This window comes from Haliotis asinina, chromosome 9, assembly GCF_037392515.1.
Source record: "Haliotis asinina isolate JCU_RB_2024 chromosome 9, JCU_Hal_asi_v2, whole genome shotgun sequence".
Taxonomy (NCBI): Eukaryota; Metazoa; Mollusca; class Gastropoda; order Lepetellida; family Haliotidae; genus Haliotis; species Haliotis asinina.
In genome coordinates this window covers 60242997-60262788 of record NC_090288.1, presented here as the reverse complement: position 1 = coordinate 60262788, position 19792 = coordinate 60242997, and the positions used below count along the sequence as shown (strand labels likewise).

The window sequence follows — 19792 nt, the reverse complement described above, 5'->3', positions numbered from 1 at the left end:
TCAGCAGCTGACAAATAAACCTGTTCCGTGTCGTGGCATGACATATCTTTTAACAGTCTAATATATGCAATAAATGTACAAATCGTGGGACTAATGATGTACAGGATTTGGGTTCATGGTAAGACAACTTCTTTATTGCAATCGATGTGGCGTTTCTAGGTATATGCTAATCTACACATAAACGCACACTTGTTTATGGGTGGATGGACAACTTCTTTTATTGCAATCAATGCGTTGTTTCTGTATAGATGCAAACGTTGTGTTAGATTATGACAATCTATGTTAGCATTTACACCGAAACGCCGCATCGATTGCAATAAAAATGTTGTCTATACATGAAAAAACGTTCCTGTTATTCACATCAGTTTTCCGACGGCTAGGTAGTCCAGTGGTAATGCATTCACTCGTCACGCTGAAGACCCATGTTCGATTCCCCACATTGGTACAATGTGTAACGCCCATTTTTGGTGTCCCCTGCCGTGATATTGCTGGAATATTGCTAAAACCGGCGTTAAACTGAAATCACTCACATTTGTTTTGGTCACAAAACGGTGAAATCTTTGAAACAAGATATTGTATTATACTCAATAATGTGTACACTGTGTGAGTGAGTTATTTGGTAAGCAATACCGTCATTTGGAGTATGGAGCCTGTCCACCCGAACCCTTTTGTCGCCTGTTACAACTAGCACAGGTTGGTGGGGACCAGTTTTAATTGGAACTCCTCAAGGAGGGGTGAGTCGTTCGTTTATAATTAATCAACGCCATGTCGATTTCATGGGGTTTACCTGTAATCAGGTTACACGGGTTAGTATGGAGCACAGAATGTGAGCACAGAATATGAAGACGTCTCCCCTGTCGAGTGAGTGAGTGTTTTGGATCTGACCGGTCAGGTATATCGTGAAGTGTCTGGCACACAATGGCACGTAACGATCCTTGTCGAAAGCATTGTCACGTGATACAACTGCGTTAAAGTGACAAACATTATCTTCAACCCCGTTAACCCCGTTAACCCCGTTATTTTTTTCAGGCTGCTGACATATTGAGGGGTGAAATAGAATCGAATCTAAGTTTTCAACTCCTGACGGATTAGATGACGTCGCGTGCTTTCTGTAAGTTTTAATCTAAGAAACCATAGTGAGGTATCATAGGTTCAGAACGTGATGAAAATCCAGATTCTTCGTTCTGGGCATTAAGCTGACTACCCGACAGTGTATGGCACGTTGTGGACTAACGCTTAGCCTCTGGACATGTTGACAGAAAGGAGTCACATCGAGATTCTGAACTTGGTGAAAGTCTAGACTTACTTCATTTACTTCCTCAGGGGCTGTGGGAAGGAAATATATTCTGGTTCAAAGACTGGGAGATTAATCGCGTCTTTTGGACAACAGTAATTAGTCTATCATCTGATACGCCTGACTCGGATCAGAATGATAACCCTGACTCCATATAGAAATATGATAATTATTTACGCCAGTAATTACACGACTAGATGTAGACTTGCACAGGTCTCTAAGGTAGAAAATATAAAGAAAAAATAATAAATAGTAACAAATAACAGGCCGGGTCCTTAGATCCTTAGGACAGAATTACTATACATCCATGGGCTCAGAATTCAGAATAGTCTTGGAGCAAGGCTGGTCTAGACCGAACACCGTGGCTGCTTTGTTTACTGTAAGTACGCGTGAAGGTATCTACAAGCTCATCTTTACCATATATAGCGACTGCCACTGAACCCCAATGAGTACCGAATGTTGGTTTCGGACAAGCTGCCATGGTCACTGACCAGTGTGTCACGTGATCTGGATATTATGGAATAATTTGTGCGATAATTGTCATGTTTTTTGGTTTTGTTTTTCGTTTTTTGTTTTTGTTTTTCGGGTGAATAGGTGCCATATGGTTCCATTTCCCATCCAGTCAATATGATACCCAATTTGTGACACTTTAAACAGTTGAAGTGAATGCAGTTTTACACAAATGAACCTGGCCATGGCCTAACAGAGATAAAGATCTGCTGCCCAGAGGTGACTCGTTGTTTTCTCAGACATGCTTTCAGTTCAGCGTTAAAAGACTACATACCTTGAACGACGCCAGGGGTGGTATATTGGGTAACACGCATCCCTCCCGGGAGATATTATGCTGTCGGTACCAATGTTACGTATTTGTCATTTTACATGTTATTCTAAGGGGTAACGGGTGGAGGGATGAACCAGCGATAGGGTTGGACGAGTGTTGAAGTAGTGGTAGTAGTGAGAGTGATGGTGAGAAGGGGTAAGTAGAAGTAGAAGTAGTAGTAGTAGTAGTAGCAGCAGCAGCAGCAGCAGCAGTAGTAGTAGTAGTAGTAGTAGAAGCAGCAGCGGCAGCAGTAGTAGTAGTAGCAGCTGCAGTAGAAGCAGCAGCAGCAGCAGTAGTAGTAGTAGTAGCAATAGTAGCAGCAGCAGTAGTAGTAGTCGTAGTAGTAGTTGTAGTAGCAGCTGCAGTAGAAGCAGCAGCAGCAGTAGTAGCAGCAGCAGCAGTAGTAGTAGTAGCAATAGTAGCAGCAGTAGTAGTAGTAGTAGTCGTAGTAGTAGTTGTAGTAGTAGTTGTAGTAGAAGCAGCAGCAGCAGTAGTAGTAGTTGTAGTGGAAGCAGTAGTTGTATCGCCGTTGAATTCGTAATAGTACGTATAGGGAGTAATACTAGTAGTTGTAAAGTCAGTAGCGTGGAAGAGTAAACCTGTATATTTACACACTCGAAACAAAAATAAAGAGAAAAATGTCTCGTGTTACTTTATGTCTCAGTCATACCCGTATGGATCAAAGTGTGTTGCTTTGAGATAGATCTGGTTTATGGACGCAACGAGCTTACACTGAAATTAGGTTAGACATTATACACACACGCACGCACGTCCTCGCGCACTTTGCATTTATGGATTCCCATCGCATGTGGAGAAATCATGAAAATGTAAAATGTCCAGATGCCATGTGTGTCCGGCAAGGTCAGTGTAGCCGCATTCCCTGTATTGTTTTAGAAATAAACAGTTTGACGTAGTTGGACAGACAGTCATTGTTGTACGTAGTGATGGGGCGAGTAGAATACATCAGAGGCAGTAGTCGGTGTTGTATTTGGGGTGGTGTTAGATATGCTGTAGGTAGAGGTGGTTTACGCCGCTCTCTCCCTCTCAGACACCGGAGATGTTGATGTTGATGTGGCGGGGGTAGGTGTCGTAGGTACTTCAGTCTCTTAATGTGTGTCGCTTGTTCAGCTTTAGGTATGACATGCAGTAATTGCTGTCTACCTACGACTCATATATCGCACATTTGTGCCAACTCCTACGTCGTCGCGTGAAGGGAGCGTCACCATTGTTGCACATGACGCCACCACGACAACGAACTAATACTACAAAGCTGCTGTTCAGGAATGAACTCACCAAGCACTGCTTCCATCCTGTCCCTGTAGACTTCTACTGTCGATTTTATTGTACTCAGACCGTTCAACACCTTTCGAAATTAAGGATTCCTAGTCATGCCCAAACATGGAATAGAGCATTGCATGCACGCGCAGTTTTATCTAAGCTCCCCCGTGTTTCCCGACCCCATCCACTGGCCCCGGGGTGAGTCTAGTACCGGTCACCAGGGGGCATGCAATAACTGGAAAATCTATCTTCCTGATAAAGTTCATCTTTATGTCCAAGACTATTATATTACAGTCAAGGTCCCGACCCCTGGCGTTATTGCCGACCCCCTACTTCTAATCCCCTTGAAAGAGGGTCAGTTAAAGTCATCAATGACGTCTGGTTCAAATTCTGCAGTTAGTTTATCCCTGTTTAGATAATTAACACAAAATTTCACGTAATAATCATGTTGTACAAGATTACATATAATTAAGCGTCGCTTCATTTCCTGAAGACAGATAACGTTGTTGATAAATGTATCGATTTGTATGAATAATCACACGACTAGGCAATAAGCAGTTTTCAAAATGAAACTCTTAATAACCTTAGGTGTGTTATTCATATATTCACCACAGTTCAGTGGAAGCATTGCCCAGTTGTAACTTTGGAAATGAAAACGATAAATGAAATGAACATAAATCGTAATGCATTTTGTCAAAAATGTTCATATATAGTGTCAAAACTATTCATATATCGTGTCATATTTCTAAGCGTCCATATATCGAGGCGAGCTTTCAGACTTTAAGTAGATATGTTTGGACGTTTGAGACAGTGAATGGTGAACAATGTATAGTCGATGATAGCTGCCATGTAGCCTCGGCATATCTCACATTCAGGGAATAACCGTGGTATTACATCACCAGATCTTTACAATTCTTACACTTATAGTATTCATATATTTGCCAAGTGTGCTTATCAGAAGGAAAGCTAGTCGGAAACAGATTCGTCGTTTCCGCTGGTGACAATAGATTGATATACACTGCGGTATGGGGGCATTGCCGAACCCTATACATGACGCACGGGACGCCAGTCCTGCATTTCTCTATAAAGTTAGAGAATAAATATTTGTTTTATGTGCACTGGCGAATGACAGAGGGGATAATTTAATTGAATTTCACCGCTTGTGATTCACAGCTCTGTCATTTTACTCCTGTGAAAAGGGACGCAGCTCTGGAAAGCGGCGGGTTTCTTTTGGTCTATGATATTTATCAGTTATTTGTAGGTCTGCATTTGTAGTTCAATCGTTTAAAGGTATATACGGAATTCCACAGCTTTCTTTAAACGTGTGGTATTTTACGTCAGTTTCAACACGACAAAACGGATATCGCGTTTGATATTCCAGTTGACATTCTTATGGTTATATTTCCACTGATAACAATGCTCATTCTCCCTTTCCTTTTCTTCTGTTTTAGGAAGGAGACGATCCGTTGAATTGCCCACTCAGTGCCTGAATATCGGCACTCCTGCTGCGCTGACGGTCCTCCATAGGCCATTACAGCATTAACTAATCTCGGTCACCTGTCGCGGCAAAGGGAGATAAATACGGCAAGATGCAGTACGATGACTCAGAACAGTTCGACGAGGACGAAGATATGCCGGCCACCGAGCGAGATCTCGCTGACGATGCTCAGTGGAAGCTTATTCAGAAAAACACCTTTTCCAGGTGGGCTAACGAGCACCTGAAGACTGTAAACAAGACACTCGGGGATTTAGAATCTGACCTTAGCGATGGATTGCGACTTTTGGCCCTTATTGAGGTGCTTTCGGGCAAAAAATTCAAGCATATCAACAAACGACCCAACTTCAGGACTCAGAAGTTGGAAAATGTGACGATGTCATTGCGTTTCCTAGAGGAGGATGAGGGGATTAGGATCGTCAACATAGGTAAGTGGCATGGTGACTGCTATTTTCTCATTCAGCTGAAAATTATTGCCAAACGGACTATTTATTTAGCCGCAGTGGACTGTCCCCTCTGCCTGAACCGGTAGCAGTTGTCACGCTCGGATGGGCACACTACCGGTTTTCCAGACCACAAACATCTACCTGTTGCATGCTGTAAAGATATCCCCCAGTCCACGCGTTGGTGTCTCTTAAACAGTTATTCCCATCATTGTAGAAATAAGGCGCTAACATTTATGCGTCGGGTTAGCGGTGGGAGGACAACACGGCCACACCTCTCTTGAGTGACAGATCAACATTCACGACTCGCCCGTCAAGTATGGCAGTACTGCTAGACAGCGTTTCACTTCAGATAAATATTCAGGACAGAAAATTACGTCGTTACATATTTGCTGTTGTATTCTGGTTTGTGTTCTATAGTGAAACGGATCATGCCATGTCACATTAACCTGTGCATGTGTAACAACGTAAGCATCTGTCAGTTTGCACTGGACCAAGGATAGGTAAATCGTTATATCATAGACTACGTATAATACTAAATATTACTTTCTCTCGAGACAAATCAGGTTTTATTACTGACAGGTTAGAATCTAAAATATTAGAATTAATTACTGAGGCGGATCTGTAATAACCAGACCCATCACTACTTTACATGCAGTTCAGTAACGGGAAACACTCAAATTTTAATCCTGCCAATATAGGTAAACAGTTATCAACAAAACTTAAGAGAAAGTGCTGAGAGCAGGAATTCCACCTTGACCTACATGTAGTGGGTGTTATAATCAATACCTGTAGTGGCCCCGGACCTGCAGCAGACAGCGTGGGTGCCCATGACGTACACCCAGACACCTGTATATGGGTGGCTAGATACACGAGAATGTGCAAATCTCAGCTTGGATATATGTAAAGTTACTCTACCAACATCATTAAGTATATACAAATAGTGCAAACTTTGGGACATGTGACATGAGGAAAGATCCATTTAGTTGATAAGGGTTGGACATAAATTTAAACATGCATGCATGAACTACGAGTAACTGAATGTGAAGTCCTGCATTCTGTAGAAACTTAGGTGGGTAACCTAGTGGACAGAGTGTTAGCTTGTCACACTCAAGACCTGGATTCAATTCCCCACATGGGTACAATATATGAAGCCTTTTTCTGGTGTCCTCCATGGATGTAATGCTAGAAACTGCTAGAAGTGGCATAGACCTAAACTCACTCACTACAGAAAGTAAGAACAGATGCAAAGAAATGTGCATCAACTCTGAAGCAGAAAAAATACCTACCACTGTTGAGATATAAATGGATAATTAATTTGGAAAGTATAAGACCATCATTGATGTGACTGATGACGTTTTACATAAGAGTTATGTATAAGATAAATCAGAAAACAGGCAAAGAGTACAGCTTCATGAGTTAAGATCAAATCAGCAGTCGTGTCACTCACTGAAACATGCATGTCTTGTTAGAGGAAAAATATTCTTCAAATACCCAGTTTTAAGTTGTGACCCCGAGTAGTCAATCTGGAATGCCTAAGGCCTGAGATTCCTAGATGCCCAAACTGATAGCCAAGCCAAAACCCTATGTGAAGGAAAGATAACAATATGTGGATGAATTTACTGTTATAATTTACCAACCACTACAGACACTGAAATGCCTATGGTGACATAACTCACAATTTGTCATCTGTGTCCACAGATGTTATTATGCAGCTGAAAACAGACTGCAACAAAGCATGAAATGCTGTGAATTTACATTCAGTGTTAAACATTATAGCAATGTACAACAGTGTATGAAAACCTTGAAAATTCACAGTCAGTTCCCCATGGATATTATGTTGTTGAATATGTTACCTGCTATATGCAGGGGATACAGAATGCATCATGGAGATGTGAAGCTAGTAACTGTACACAGCAATCAGGTTTCAGTTGATTGGCTTGTACAGTATTTAGGTCACGGCCATGTTGTGGTGGAGTTAGGGTCAGCTAGTATTGATTAGGGCTGATTGGTTGATTGAGAGTCAGTCAAGCCTGGAAACTAACAATTACTCAACCCAGACAGGTGTTATATTTGCACACCTGGCAAGGTTAACATTGAAAGTATTAATATATAAACACTAAGCATCATGAGTTTGTGCTTTTTACATTTTGAATGCATTGAAACTATTCCGCTGAAATGGATTAACAATTTTTATTAATGTCATGCATAATATAGTTGATAGTGATGACTTTTTATGAGGTCTGAATTTCTGAACTATCATTTGTGAAGTTGAAATTTTAACAAGAAATTAAGTACATTGTTAAATAATTATATTAATATATATGTATAGATGGAAACTGCATAGGTTGGCACTTCAGTATCTACTAATTATAGGGTAAAAGCCATATGTTTCCTCCCAGGGGAGCTATATAGAGTGTGTTAGTGTGTGATATTGTCCAGGGTTGCTGAGGCTGGTGTCCCTAGGTGGGAAAATCAATGTGGTAATGACATCAGTGAGCCCCTTGTGGTGTCAGGACATCTTGTAGTTATTAATTAATGAAGTCAGTCAAAGATCATCGTAGTTGTTTCTCATTCAGATTGGTGTTGAGAGATGAAAAGTGATTATGTTCATAATGGTGACCTCCCGATGAAGGTGATTTATTGTGAGGATGTGGTTTAGAGTGTGTCTGCCATGACTGACCTTTGACATTTGCCAGAATGAGATGACAGATTGACAATATGCAGCTAACATGGGAGTGTTTGTTGTAATTGTCTATTATCCATATCAGGATATGATGTAGGCTGTACACAATTTGTTCATTTAGTAGGCCCCCACCTTGATCAGCCTGGTGGCCATATATGGCAAGAGATTCTGTTTAGTGGGTAATTGTTCTGGGCTGTTAGTTCTACTGTACAGCTATGTGGCCTGGCTCTGTTAGAAAGAACGGACCAGCACGCTGTAGATAAAGCTGTAGAGAAAGGGGTACACACAAAGTTCAACTTGAATGGCTTTGTGGCTATATAAGGGCCTCATTGTCAGGTATGAATGGGAAATGCAGGCTTGTGAATTCAAAATTGAAGACTTGGTAGAGGTAAACCTTTGCTGTGGTCGTTCAAGCGGAACCTTTTTGCTAGGGAGTGTTCTATGTAACCACGCGTCAGGTGCCCTTGGAAGACATTCTTGCATGCATGACTGATGTTGTAATGAACCATACATTTATCAGATTGTCTTTTTATGAAATACTTTTTCTTCAACAAAGCTTGAAACATATTCAGAATGAGCAGAAAACCAAATTTTCATGCAGGAAAAAAACATACAGCCATACATATACCATGTAAAAATAGCTTGGGATATTCCATTTTGTGAACATACCCCTAGCCATTGCTAATGCATATGAAAAAAGTAATATTTATCCATACAGATGGAACACTTACAAAGGTGTGGAGTCACATCTTCCCATAATTTCTCTTCAACATCTGTTTCCCCCTTGGCTCCATCATGTGCATTTTATCAATCTTGTATCACCTGCTTTCTTAATAGTATAAGTTCCACAGTAATTATACTTTTTTAAATCTTCATTGTGTAATTTCCTTGAGGTAAAGCAATCTGCGGTAAACCCATTCCGGCACATCACTGAATATTTGAATCTCATTAAGTAGTTACCTTTGCCTCCTGCACCATGCTGGTACAATGGTGAAAAACAGTTCTCATTAGCAGCAAGTTAAACACATTATTACATGTCACGAGATACTTGGGATAGAGTGGGCGGAGTGTTTGACTGGACTTAGACCGACGTGTCAGAGTATAGGCTGTACTGTATATCACACCTGTTTCACACCTGGTATTGATGTACACCTGTATCTCACGTCACCTGTATATGAGTCCATGCTGCTGATCAAGAGTCTCAACTATAACATAAAACATTTTAATTTTCGTCAAGTATAGGTTTACAGATTGAATACTAGACTGTTATGTTTATACAGCTCTCTGTGTGTGTGTGTGTTTGTGTGTGTGTTTGTGTGTGTGTTTGTGTGTGTGTGTGTGTGTGTGTGTGTGTGAGTGAGAGAGAGAGGGACAGAGAGAGAGAGGAGAGAGAGAGAGAGTGTGTTCATAATAAATCAAGCGAATGTACTTTTAAAATATTTGTCTTTTTGTGATTTGTCTTTCCATGATGTTGATGTCGGAAAAGCCATTGAGTACAAAAATAACTCAAATTCAAGTTAATTCAAAACACAAATCTAACACCTTGCTTGGATTCCAACTGATGTGATTCACAAAGCCTGCCTGCTCTCAAATTATTCAAATGAGGGGGCGTTTGGTGAGGTTGTGACCTTTAGAGATAGCAGCAGGGTAGCACTGAGAGCATGTTTGAGGGGGACGGGGTAGAGGGGTAGGTGAGTGACCACACCCATTAATTACTGCAGCCACATGTTACATGTGGTGCATGACTTGGAGTAAATGAGGTGTTACATGTTTCAGCAAAGAGTGCATTAATGTAAGTCTTGACAAGTGTTAACACATAGTGACTGGGACAAAGGGACATTTATAGCATAGATTCATAGTAGTAAGTTGAAATATTTCCTACTCAGAATATACTGTGGAATACATAATAAAACAGGCTTCGATACAGTCACTGACATGTGTATTTTAATGTCATGTATGCCTAGTATCCCTTAAGTGGTATATCAAATTATCAAATCCTCTGTTGCAAGCATCCCGTGGGATTAATCAAACCATCTCAAGCAGTAGATCATGTGCATCTCAAGGCCACTGGTATGTGCATTTTAAGGATATATCAAAGGATATATTTTAAGGATATATGGCTCAGGCATTGATGTTAGCTTTGTAAGATGGAACAAGTTAGAGAGAAGTACATGGCCTGTAGTGGAAGTGTTTGTCACAAGGACACCTGTAATGATGGGTTGTAGACTGGGTGCTTTCATGATGGCTCTTTCCACTGCATAGTTGCATAAGACTCACACAGCCTACTATGTGGACCAGTCTGGTATTTATATAGACCTTGAAGCAGCTTTCATTCCTGGATGCACTTGGGGACTTCCGCCACAATTCATAGCGGAGGTCATACACTATGTCATTCCAAGGTTATAGACTATGTTGTGCTGAAGTCATACACCATCGTGAGACAAGGTCATACACCATGTCATGATGTAGTCATGATACCATATGTCACAGACTGACAAATCAGCTGTGGTATGGACACTCTCAAGCAAATCGTTCAGGCATTTCTTTGTGTCAACTTGATGATCATGTGTTTTTAACTGGGTGGAAAAACATCAAAAACTTTTTCATCTAGGTTAAGATGATATATAAGATGATATATGTTAATTGTGAGTATTACTTCTGTACTAATATCTCTGCTGTATATGATAAACCCCTTTATCACACAGTAGTGTAGTGTAGTGAGGATGTTTGTATTGACAAACTTTGTATTGATTAGATGGAACACAGTAACACATAGTAAATTGATATTGTCACAAGTGAAACATGGTTTGTGTCCGTCTGTTGTATTACCTCAACAGCTGTGAAGAAATGACTGTCAACACCAGTCTGAAAACGTATTGTCAGTGCACAGATGAGAGGCTGCACAACACTGTATCTATACTTTATAGGTGTATTGACCATGTACAATACACGGGTGCAGGGGGATTGATAACAGTGAAATGCATGAACTTTGACTTTCTTTTGTTGATCAAAATATAACCTTTGTGAAATGGGAAAACAGGAAAAATGCTGATTCAAATTATTTCCGTTGGACTGAGCATGGGATTGTCTCTCATGACTAAATTCGTACTATAGAAAGTGGGTGATGTTTTGTCCACACAGTGGTTAACTGTGCCTCAATGTCATGTAGGCACTCACTACTATGAGTTTCAGTTTTCAAAAAATGAAAACAAATAATCCTCAAAACTGTCTTTGGACGGCATCTTAATAAGACTGTAACAGACTGTAAAGTATGTAAGAGCATATTCATGGCATGATGGAATTGTCATATCAGATATTGTCAATAATATTAACCTTTGTCACAATTGTGTTAAGATTCAGTTCTTGGAGAATAACTTAATGGGCCATATTATCTTTTTGCCCCTGCTGGAACGTGATTGTCCCACATCAACCTAGAGCAAGGAGGCCTGTGATTATCATGTATATCATCCCAGAGCCTTTACACAGTGTTTACAAAGCTGTCATGTCTTTGTAATATATACAATAATAATGGCTTACAATTGGATAGAAGAAAATATACATCATTCTTATCTCACCTCAACAATGTTATGTATTGTAAACTACTTTTCAACCACCCTGTATTAATCTGTTGTATATGGACCTTGTGTTAAATACACATGATAATGGACCCTGGGTCCCTGTGTGTTACTGCCTCACCCACATTAGATGTAAGTTGTCCTCCCCTGATCCACACCCCCAGGGGCCTTGTGGGGTGGGCAGATCTGTACATTGGGCAGGGTCTATGGGGATCAAGCTATGTAACTTGAGAAACAGCCACTTTTAATCCCCTCCATACTTTGAGACCAACGGGAATGGCTTTCGTTTGCAGTTTATGCTTGAAAAGCGTTTATAGTTTATGTGGGCAAACTTTGTTGAATGTTAGCAAACAGCCTTCTCCCAGCCAGGTGATACGTCTTTAGTTGCGTCAGCAAGGCATTCCTACATGTGGCGTTGCCATGGTAAAACTTATATGTGAATGTCAGTTTATTGTGTTCCTGTTTTCTCATACAAACTTTATATATATTTTGTATCTTCTATTTGTATGACAAATTTGGTGAATATCTTGATAAATCCTTGTAACATTCAAGGATTGTAGAGTAGTTCAGTGTGTATTGTGTTCACTTGCATACCACAGACATTTAATTCCACCATGAGTTGTGGCTGTAAATCCTCATCTGGGAATTCCAGTAGTTAGATTGCTACACTAATGCAGAAAGAGGTACAAAACTTCAGTGATTTTTTCAATGTCTGGCCTACTGTCTGTATGATCCCTGTGATACTGTACATAGGTATATGGCACGAGAAATGATACACAGGTAATAGATGGCTTGAATGGAGTACTTGACAGTCAGTGTTACCAGTATGTGTCCTTCACAGGTGGGTGTCCACAACGCTGAAGGGCTCTATTCTGTGAAACTTTTACCTTCATTTATTAATAAATTGTCAGGTGAAAAACACAGTGGTAGCAGCTCAAAGAGATGTGGCATATGGAAAAAAGTGACTGAATTGCTATTTAGGGAGACATGTTGAGCATGAAGTTTTCAGGTTTCTGTGGGTGACACATGTGAACACACAACATACAAATATTTCTCTCAGTACCATGTACTGTAAATATATGTCAAGATCTTCAATATTAGTGTCTTCAATAAAAAACACAAGTAATCTGATGCAGTATTCTGTTCCTAACGTTGTGAGAAAAAGTACTTTTAACCTGTGTGGTTGGTATTTAATTAGCATTGAAGAACAAAGTTTTGAAATTCATACATGTACTCCAAATCCACCTGTACACCGGTGCGTGTTTGTCAAGATACACCTTCTTTATGACTGACTTCCCCCTGCCTTGCAAAGCGTTCAGAGATTTAAGGCTTCGCTTTCCAAACATGCATCGTTGGGGTCGAGTTTCATGGAAACTGGAGGTATACCCATCCACCAGTTGTTGATAGCAAGGTTTGACAGACAGCTATCAGTCCTGATGGGAAGACAGTCTGCTGGCTGAGATATTCTGGCTTAGCCCAAGAAATCAAGAAACAAATACCTGTTCAGAGATTTGTGAGGTAATATAGATCGGTTGTAAACAAACTAAGGTGCTCTATGGCTACAGTTATTGATATACCATTGATTTATGATGCAGACGTTATACAAGGTGTTGATACAGGCCTTATAAGGTGATTGAATTTCTGTACAGTCAACTTCAAAAACAGCAAAGTCTGATATAGTAAAGTAGTGGTCTTTATAAAGATATATCCCCCAGGAGATGTTATAAGTGGTATTGTATATGTAGACATGGAATATGGATATAGCATCCTTGTCTGAAGAGTTGGATACAGCTGGAAGGATATTGCTGCTGGGGATACAATTCAATGTCATAGTCAACTTGTGAAGGAATGTGAAGAATCTCATATATTTCATCGGCAAGACAACAGCAACAGGAGCCTCTGACTGAAGCTTGAAACACCTATACATTGGTTTAACCTACCACCAAGAGGCCCCAAGTGTTGTAGTGTCAGGTCCTGTTTTATTACAGCACCACATAGGAGTTTCTTGACAAAGAAGGATTCAGGTGTTGGAATGTGTAAAAGCCAGGAGCTCTTGTGGGTTATACAAGCAAAGCATTTATGATGTTGCAATGGGACTGTAATCTTCATGATATATTGCCTGGCGTCTTGTCCCAGATATTGTTACAGGGCATTCTGTGACAGAGATACTGGCTCTCAAGTGAGAGGATGTATATGACTGACTTGAAGCAATCATGACTGTGTGTGTCGGTAGCAGACATCTGGTGCCCTTGGTGATTTTCTGTGATCCATTAATAGTCTTCATCAATATTCTGTCTGCTTTCTGACAAACTGAGAAAACTATTAACGAAGAGAGTTGATGTTTTGAACCAAGATTTAGTAGCTCTCTGAGGACTGGTGTTTATGTGTCCAGTGTCCATGGCTGATGTAGATTCTTCCTGCAGATAATTTCCTGATTTATGAGGAAGTGTATGTGTGGATCTATGGCTACTGCTTCAACAGTGACAATGACGAAGCTGTAATGGAATCAGTATGTGTAGTGGAGGCATGGGGCCAGTTTACAGCAAAGTCGTTGCTCTGATAAATGGTGAACAAACGACAAGGCAAGATTTAATTGGATGATGAACTTAATGCCAATAGTCACATTGCTCTGACATGTAATGCAACTGTCACCAAATGTGTAGTGTCAGAGATGACAGGTTTCTGACTACCTCAGTAGTTGACAGTCAGTCAGTCTCCTGTTGTTGACTGGAGAAGGCCACCATTCTGTCTGGTGAGCTGATGACATGCCTGGTTGAACAGGTCACCTTGGACCAGATAGAACCAAAAGTTCACCTTGTATTAGTGCCTTTCATCTTCTCCTAATATCCTGCCTGTCATCATACAGTAATATGGATCACCTATGATGGCTAAAAACAATTAATGACTATAAAATGAGACCAAATGCCAGCCTGTTGGGGTATATCATATGTGAAACTGACTGTTGATGTCTTGCCGGAATCCTTAGATAGGAGCACAGACTCAACCCTACTTGATGTTTCTACTCAAATCTGACTTTGAACAGTGTGTGTGTGTATGCTGTTGAACACTCCAGCAACCAACAATGCAGCCTTTTCTGAGCCCCTAGTCACTAAGGGGAAGTCTGAACTAGATGAACCTGTAACTGAGAGATTAAAATGTCTATATCTGGCCTGCCAGTACATACTAAACTCTGGACCAGACAAGCCTGTGACTGACAGCGTGAGCACCAAATTGTGCATCAGGTCATGACGTCACCCAATCTAACAATTCAACAGCCTGTTTATATAACATAGCTGAACTTACTCATGTTTCACCTACCCATGTGAACATGTATGAGTTTCAGAAATTTTAAACAACATCAATAACATGCGAAATAAAATCCTGACATTTCCAGTGAGCATGACAGGAAGTTGGAGGGCAAGAAGCCCCATCTGTCCTCAGGGATGACCTATGGTATTTCAGCCTGCTGACAGGCTACTAGAGGCAGAACTATGCAGTACACAGCCAACCATGCACACATGGCATTTGAGGGAGGAAATCCCTTCCACTTAGCGTAGCAAAAAGTACTCTTTTAGAACAGGATTTCCATCATTTCATGCTCTAGTTTTTACAGTGTTCCAGCTTCCTCTGTCAAAGGCAGTAACTTTCTGACATAGTTAAATACATCTATAAGCATTTCAACCTTGAATTTCAATGCTGATTATCCTGCAATGCATTTTAAAAATCTATATCAGGACCTGATAGGTGAAGATGGTAGTGTTCAAATACTGTCTAGTATCCAGTTTTGATGGTCTGAAAGTGTATGTTGTGGACGGGGAAACATTATGGTGGCTGGATAGAGTTGTCCTTGCTCTCCACCTGATGTGGCGGTGGGATAGCCTAGTAGGTAAAGCATTCGCTTATGATGACTAACCAGTTTCCATTCCGCACATATGTATAATGTGTGAAGACCATTTGTGGTGTCCCCCACCATGATATTGCCGGAATATTGCTAATAACAGCACAGAACTAAACTTACTCACTGACTCTCCACCTTGATGGACATTGATGGACCTGGATGGACCTTGAAGTGTATCACTCAGCTAACGGAGATATTTCACACCTTGATGTAACATAACAACACCTTGTTGAACTGAGTATTTAGTTACAAATTTATTTACATATCTTGATATAAAGCTGTCTCATTCAGTCCTAGCCTGGTCTCTATTAAAGTCGGACCCATGAAGATCAGGGCTTATAAGAATTGGCCCTCAGCAACCCATTCTTGTTGTAGGAGGATCAGATGGTCTGGCTCGCTGGCTTTGGTTTATACAGATCCTTGTATCCCAATTGCTTAGATCGATGTTCATACTGTTGATCACTGGATTTGATTATTTACAGACTGTTGCCATATAGCTTGAATATTTGCTGTGTGTGATGTAAAACAACAAACTCTGTTGAAGTTGACAGGTTATTATTACATTAATGTAGACAGTGTAATTATCCTTGCTGGAATCTCCCTGGACTTACGACCAATGTTTGTCTCCAGGATGCAGCAGTGTTGATAGCTCTCTAGCTCTACAACCCAACCTGGAAACCATAAACTTGACACTTGGTGTGAATGCTTATGGTTGAGTGTGGTTCATCATTGTGCGCTATGCACACAGAAAATAACCTCTGAGCTCTGTCTGCTTAATATACATCAATACACTGTGTATGTCACCCCACCATGCTGAAAACCTTCGTCTGAAAGTCAACAAAGGCTTGGTGTTAACCTCCATGGAAGGATTACCAGTGCACAGTTTCTACAAGCCAAAAACTCCTGCACTGTGTGTGAGACTGCAAGACGTTGTCATTGTTCAGGTTTAATAGATCGTTATTTAGGAGATGTATATATATGTATATGTGTTTGAAGTGCTTTGCGTCGTGACGCTGATAGTGTCATGTCACAAGGAAAACTATTGAATAATTTTCAAAAGGAGCAATATGGTCTTGCATGTTTGTAAAACATTATTGACTTTAGAAGTCAATTTCAAGTTATTGAACATAACCCAGGGTTCAAATGTTCGTTCAATCAAACATATACAGTTAAATGAAATATGGGCATACCAAGGCCAATGCATATGAGAAAAAGTAAAATATATACCCATACTGATGAAACATTTCCAAAGGAATGGAATAAATTGTCACATTTTCCCTTAGTTTCCCTTCATCATCTATTTCCTCCTTTTACTTCATCATTTGCATTTTATCAATCTTGCAAATCCACTATCCTCTACTTATATTAAAGGTATATTTCAGTAGACATTGTGAAGTACACAGAGATAGACTTTGTTTCTTTGGGAATGAACCAATGAAGTAATGTTAATGTGACTTCCTTGGTGAGGAAACGGTTATCTGGCGGTAGTTGTGCTTTGTTTGTATGTCTTGTATGATCGGTCAGTTAAATGAAGGGCTTCCATGACCATTTTGACTTTCATTTTCACCAGGGCTTGTTAATGTGTGCAGAGTAGGGCTTGTTAATGCGCACAGAGTGAATATTCTAGGTTCAGTCTCATTTATATTTTTTTTTAACTTTTCTTTTTGCACTGAGTTTGGAGATGAAAGGGTTGGGATTGTAGTTTAAAAATACATTTGATGAGCTGCGTAAAGTGCATAACAAGTGCATTGTGGAATAGAACAAACACATGCTGCCGCGGTAACTCATCGTGTGGTAGCAAAGGTGCGGCTTACAGGTACAGGTCAGTGTGACCTTGGTAGCCAGTAAGCTTTATGAACTCTAGCAACATTGATGTATATTCAAGGGTAGTTCTTAAAGTTTATAAGTCATATTGCAATCTTAATAGCTAACTGTTTAACCTTATCACTTCACAAGTGTCAGCAAGCCAATCTTGCTTGAGAGTGGGTCAAACCTGTGTATCACACATGTGAGTGGGTCAGCCTTGAGTCACAGAGATGAGCCAGTCAAACCTCTATATCACAGGGATGATCAGACAAATCTCTAAATCACAGAGGGTGGTTCGGTAGCCTAGCGCTCAAAGCGTTCACTTATATTACACCGAAAACCTGGGTTTGATTCCCCACATGGGTACAGTGTGTAAAGCCCATTGCTGGTGTTTCTTTCTGTGATATTGCTGGAATATTGCTACTAAATTCACTCACTCACTCACTGACAGAGATGAGCCTGTCAAACCCCTGGATCACAAATCTAACAAGAGTTGGTGCTAATTGGCAGTGTAAGTAGATGTTCGGAGTTGTTTGCCTTGTCAGAGGTAACATCCATCCTAAACTAACACTGACATGAAATGTAGACAAGGGAGGTAATCACGCAGGTTATTGACATTGGTCCAGTAGTACTCACCCCCAGTCATGCAATTAGATGTGAAGTGTACAGATGTGTACTGGGCCAATATTGGAGGACACAGGTGCCCTTTGTAGTTTGGGCGAGTTTGTTTCTTGAGATGTAAGATTGTTGTACAAAGGTCAGGGGTGGTGTGGGTTTGTTTGATGTATGTCTATGTCGCTTGTGGAACACCGAGCCCTCAACTTCACTCAGGCCTCATTTCAATGACGTCTTTCATGGCGCTGATTCTGTGCATGTATAGTTGAATCCCTACTGGTGTAAACTCAAGAGATCTCAGTCTAAGAATCTTCATGTTTTGTTGTAGCATCTAATCTGGCAAGATGCTCCCTGCTAAAAACTCTTTCTTCACCTTTAGCAAGAAACCATTTATTGCAGCCTTTCCCCTCCCTCAGCATCCCCCTCCTCCCATAGCATCCCCCCTCCTTGATTCCCTTTCATGCCCCACCTCATCTGACCCCTCCTCTGCAGCTTCTGACCCTAGACAGATAAGACCCCCTCCGTTGCCCCTAGGTACCTCTTGGCATCAGTCTGGTGACTATGGTTACCATTTGTTGCCCCTATGGAATGTTGTCAGTCACACATGTTATGAAAGGTATTCAAGGTATTTGTAATTCAATGTTTTTGTGAAAGATTGTTACAAATAATACACAGGAAAATACAAGGAACATCTAACCATGGGGTACTATGACCGTGGCCCTGATTACACCCAAGTGACACTTAAATATAGCAGGATGTATATTCAACAGATTCAACCGATTAGAACAAACAAATGCTCACAAACAGGTTCCTTGCATAGCTCAGTTTTAATGGGAAACCTTTCAGCGTGCACATGTGTGGTAGATAACATACCATGTGCAAATGTCAAATTAGTTTTGAGGTTGGCATAAATACTACTCAAGAGAGGTTATGAAACCTTAATTCTTTCATATGACCATAGTGTATGTGTAGGTTTTTCGTTGTGTAGTCAGTGGTCTGTCAAATATTTTGGCAGCGGTCCTACTTATATGGTTTTCAAATATATGTATGAAAACATGTATTTCAAGTTTGTCTGTGTATTTGTTCCATATCTTAGTCGCCTTAATCTGGATGTAATGGATGTAGCTCATTAAGTTATGATTAAGGAAAGTAGAAGACTTGTTTAAAACTCGTTATGACAGAAATGTTCACATTCTCATTTAGATCATAATATAGGATCATTACAGTTAGAAAAGATACTTGCTGATGCAGACAAGGCAAAGTCGGCCATATTGGAATCTTACCCACCATGAACTGTAGGCTGAGACCACACCCGTTAAGACAAACTTGGTCCACATGTAGAAGAGCAGCTTCAAGGGTTGGATGTTTAGGGCGTTTTGAAGTGAGAGAGGATAAATCTATCCCAGTGTGTGTTGACAATGATAGCTTGTTTCCTCTCTTGAAGTGGCTGACCATATTTCACTGAAGTGACTACGTATAGGCTTCTCCCTTTCACGTGTTCCGAGATACCCCAAGTAGATGCCGCCTTCATTTATCTTGTCGTGAGACAGTCCAAGATGGATGGGATTAGGGTGGTACAAATCAAGGAGTTCATATTAACTGCCATTTTCAGCCATTAGTTGTGACACACTGGAGTCCTATTTGTGTGTATGCCACCAATACTGTAATATCTTAATCTAATCCATACAAAATTGATGGTCGGATCTGGCATACAAGGATGTCTGTATTGTTCATGTATGCTTCATGCCCACGACATCTTTGTAAATGGTATAAGCGGCCTAGTGCTGTAATTTACTGTGAAGAGTTGCTTCCCCTTGGTAAACTCAATCCGCTGATTCTGTGTTTAACCAAAGTGTTCTTCTCATTGTATTTTTCTTGTTTG

General features: G+C 40.5%; 1 protein-coding gene across 4 annotated transcripts in view; it reads left to right on the top strand.

Annotated features, from left to right (window-relative positions):
• The first annotated feature begins 4843 nt into the window (after window positions 1–4843).
• LOC137295520 (filamin-A-like) overlaps window positions 4844–19792 on the top strand; it is a 77658-nt gene continuing 62709 nt past the window's right edge. For 3 of the 4 annotated variants that reach the window (XM_067826888.1, XM_067826890.1, XM_067826887.1), the window contains exon 1: window positions 4898–5315. In XM_067826888.1, the coding sequence (XP_067682989.1) occupies window positions 4982–5315 (334 nt within the window). In that variant the 5' untranslated portion in view covers window positions 4898–4981. Of the gene's footprint in view, window positions 5316–19792 lie in introns of all 4 variants that reach the window. The other variant, XM_067826891.1, reaches the window with a different exon arrangement.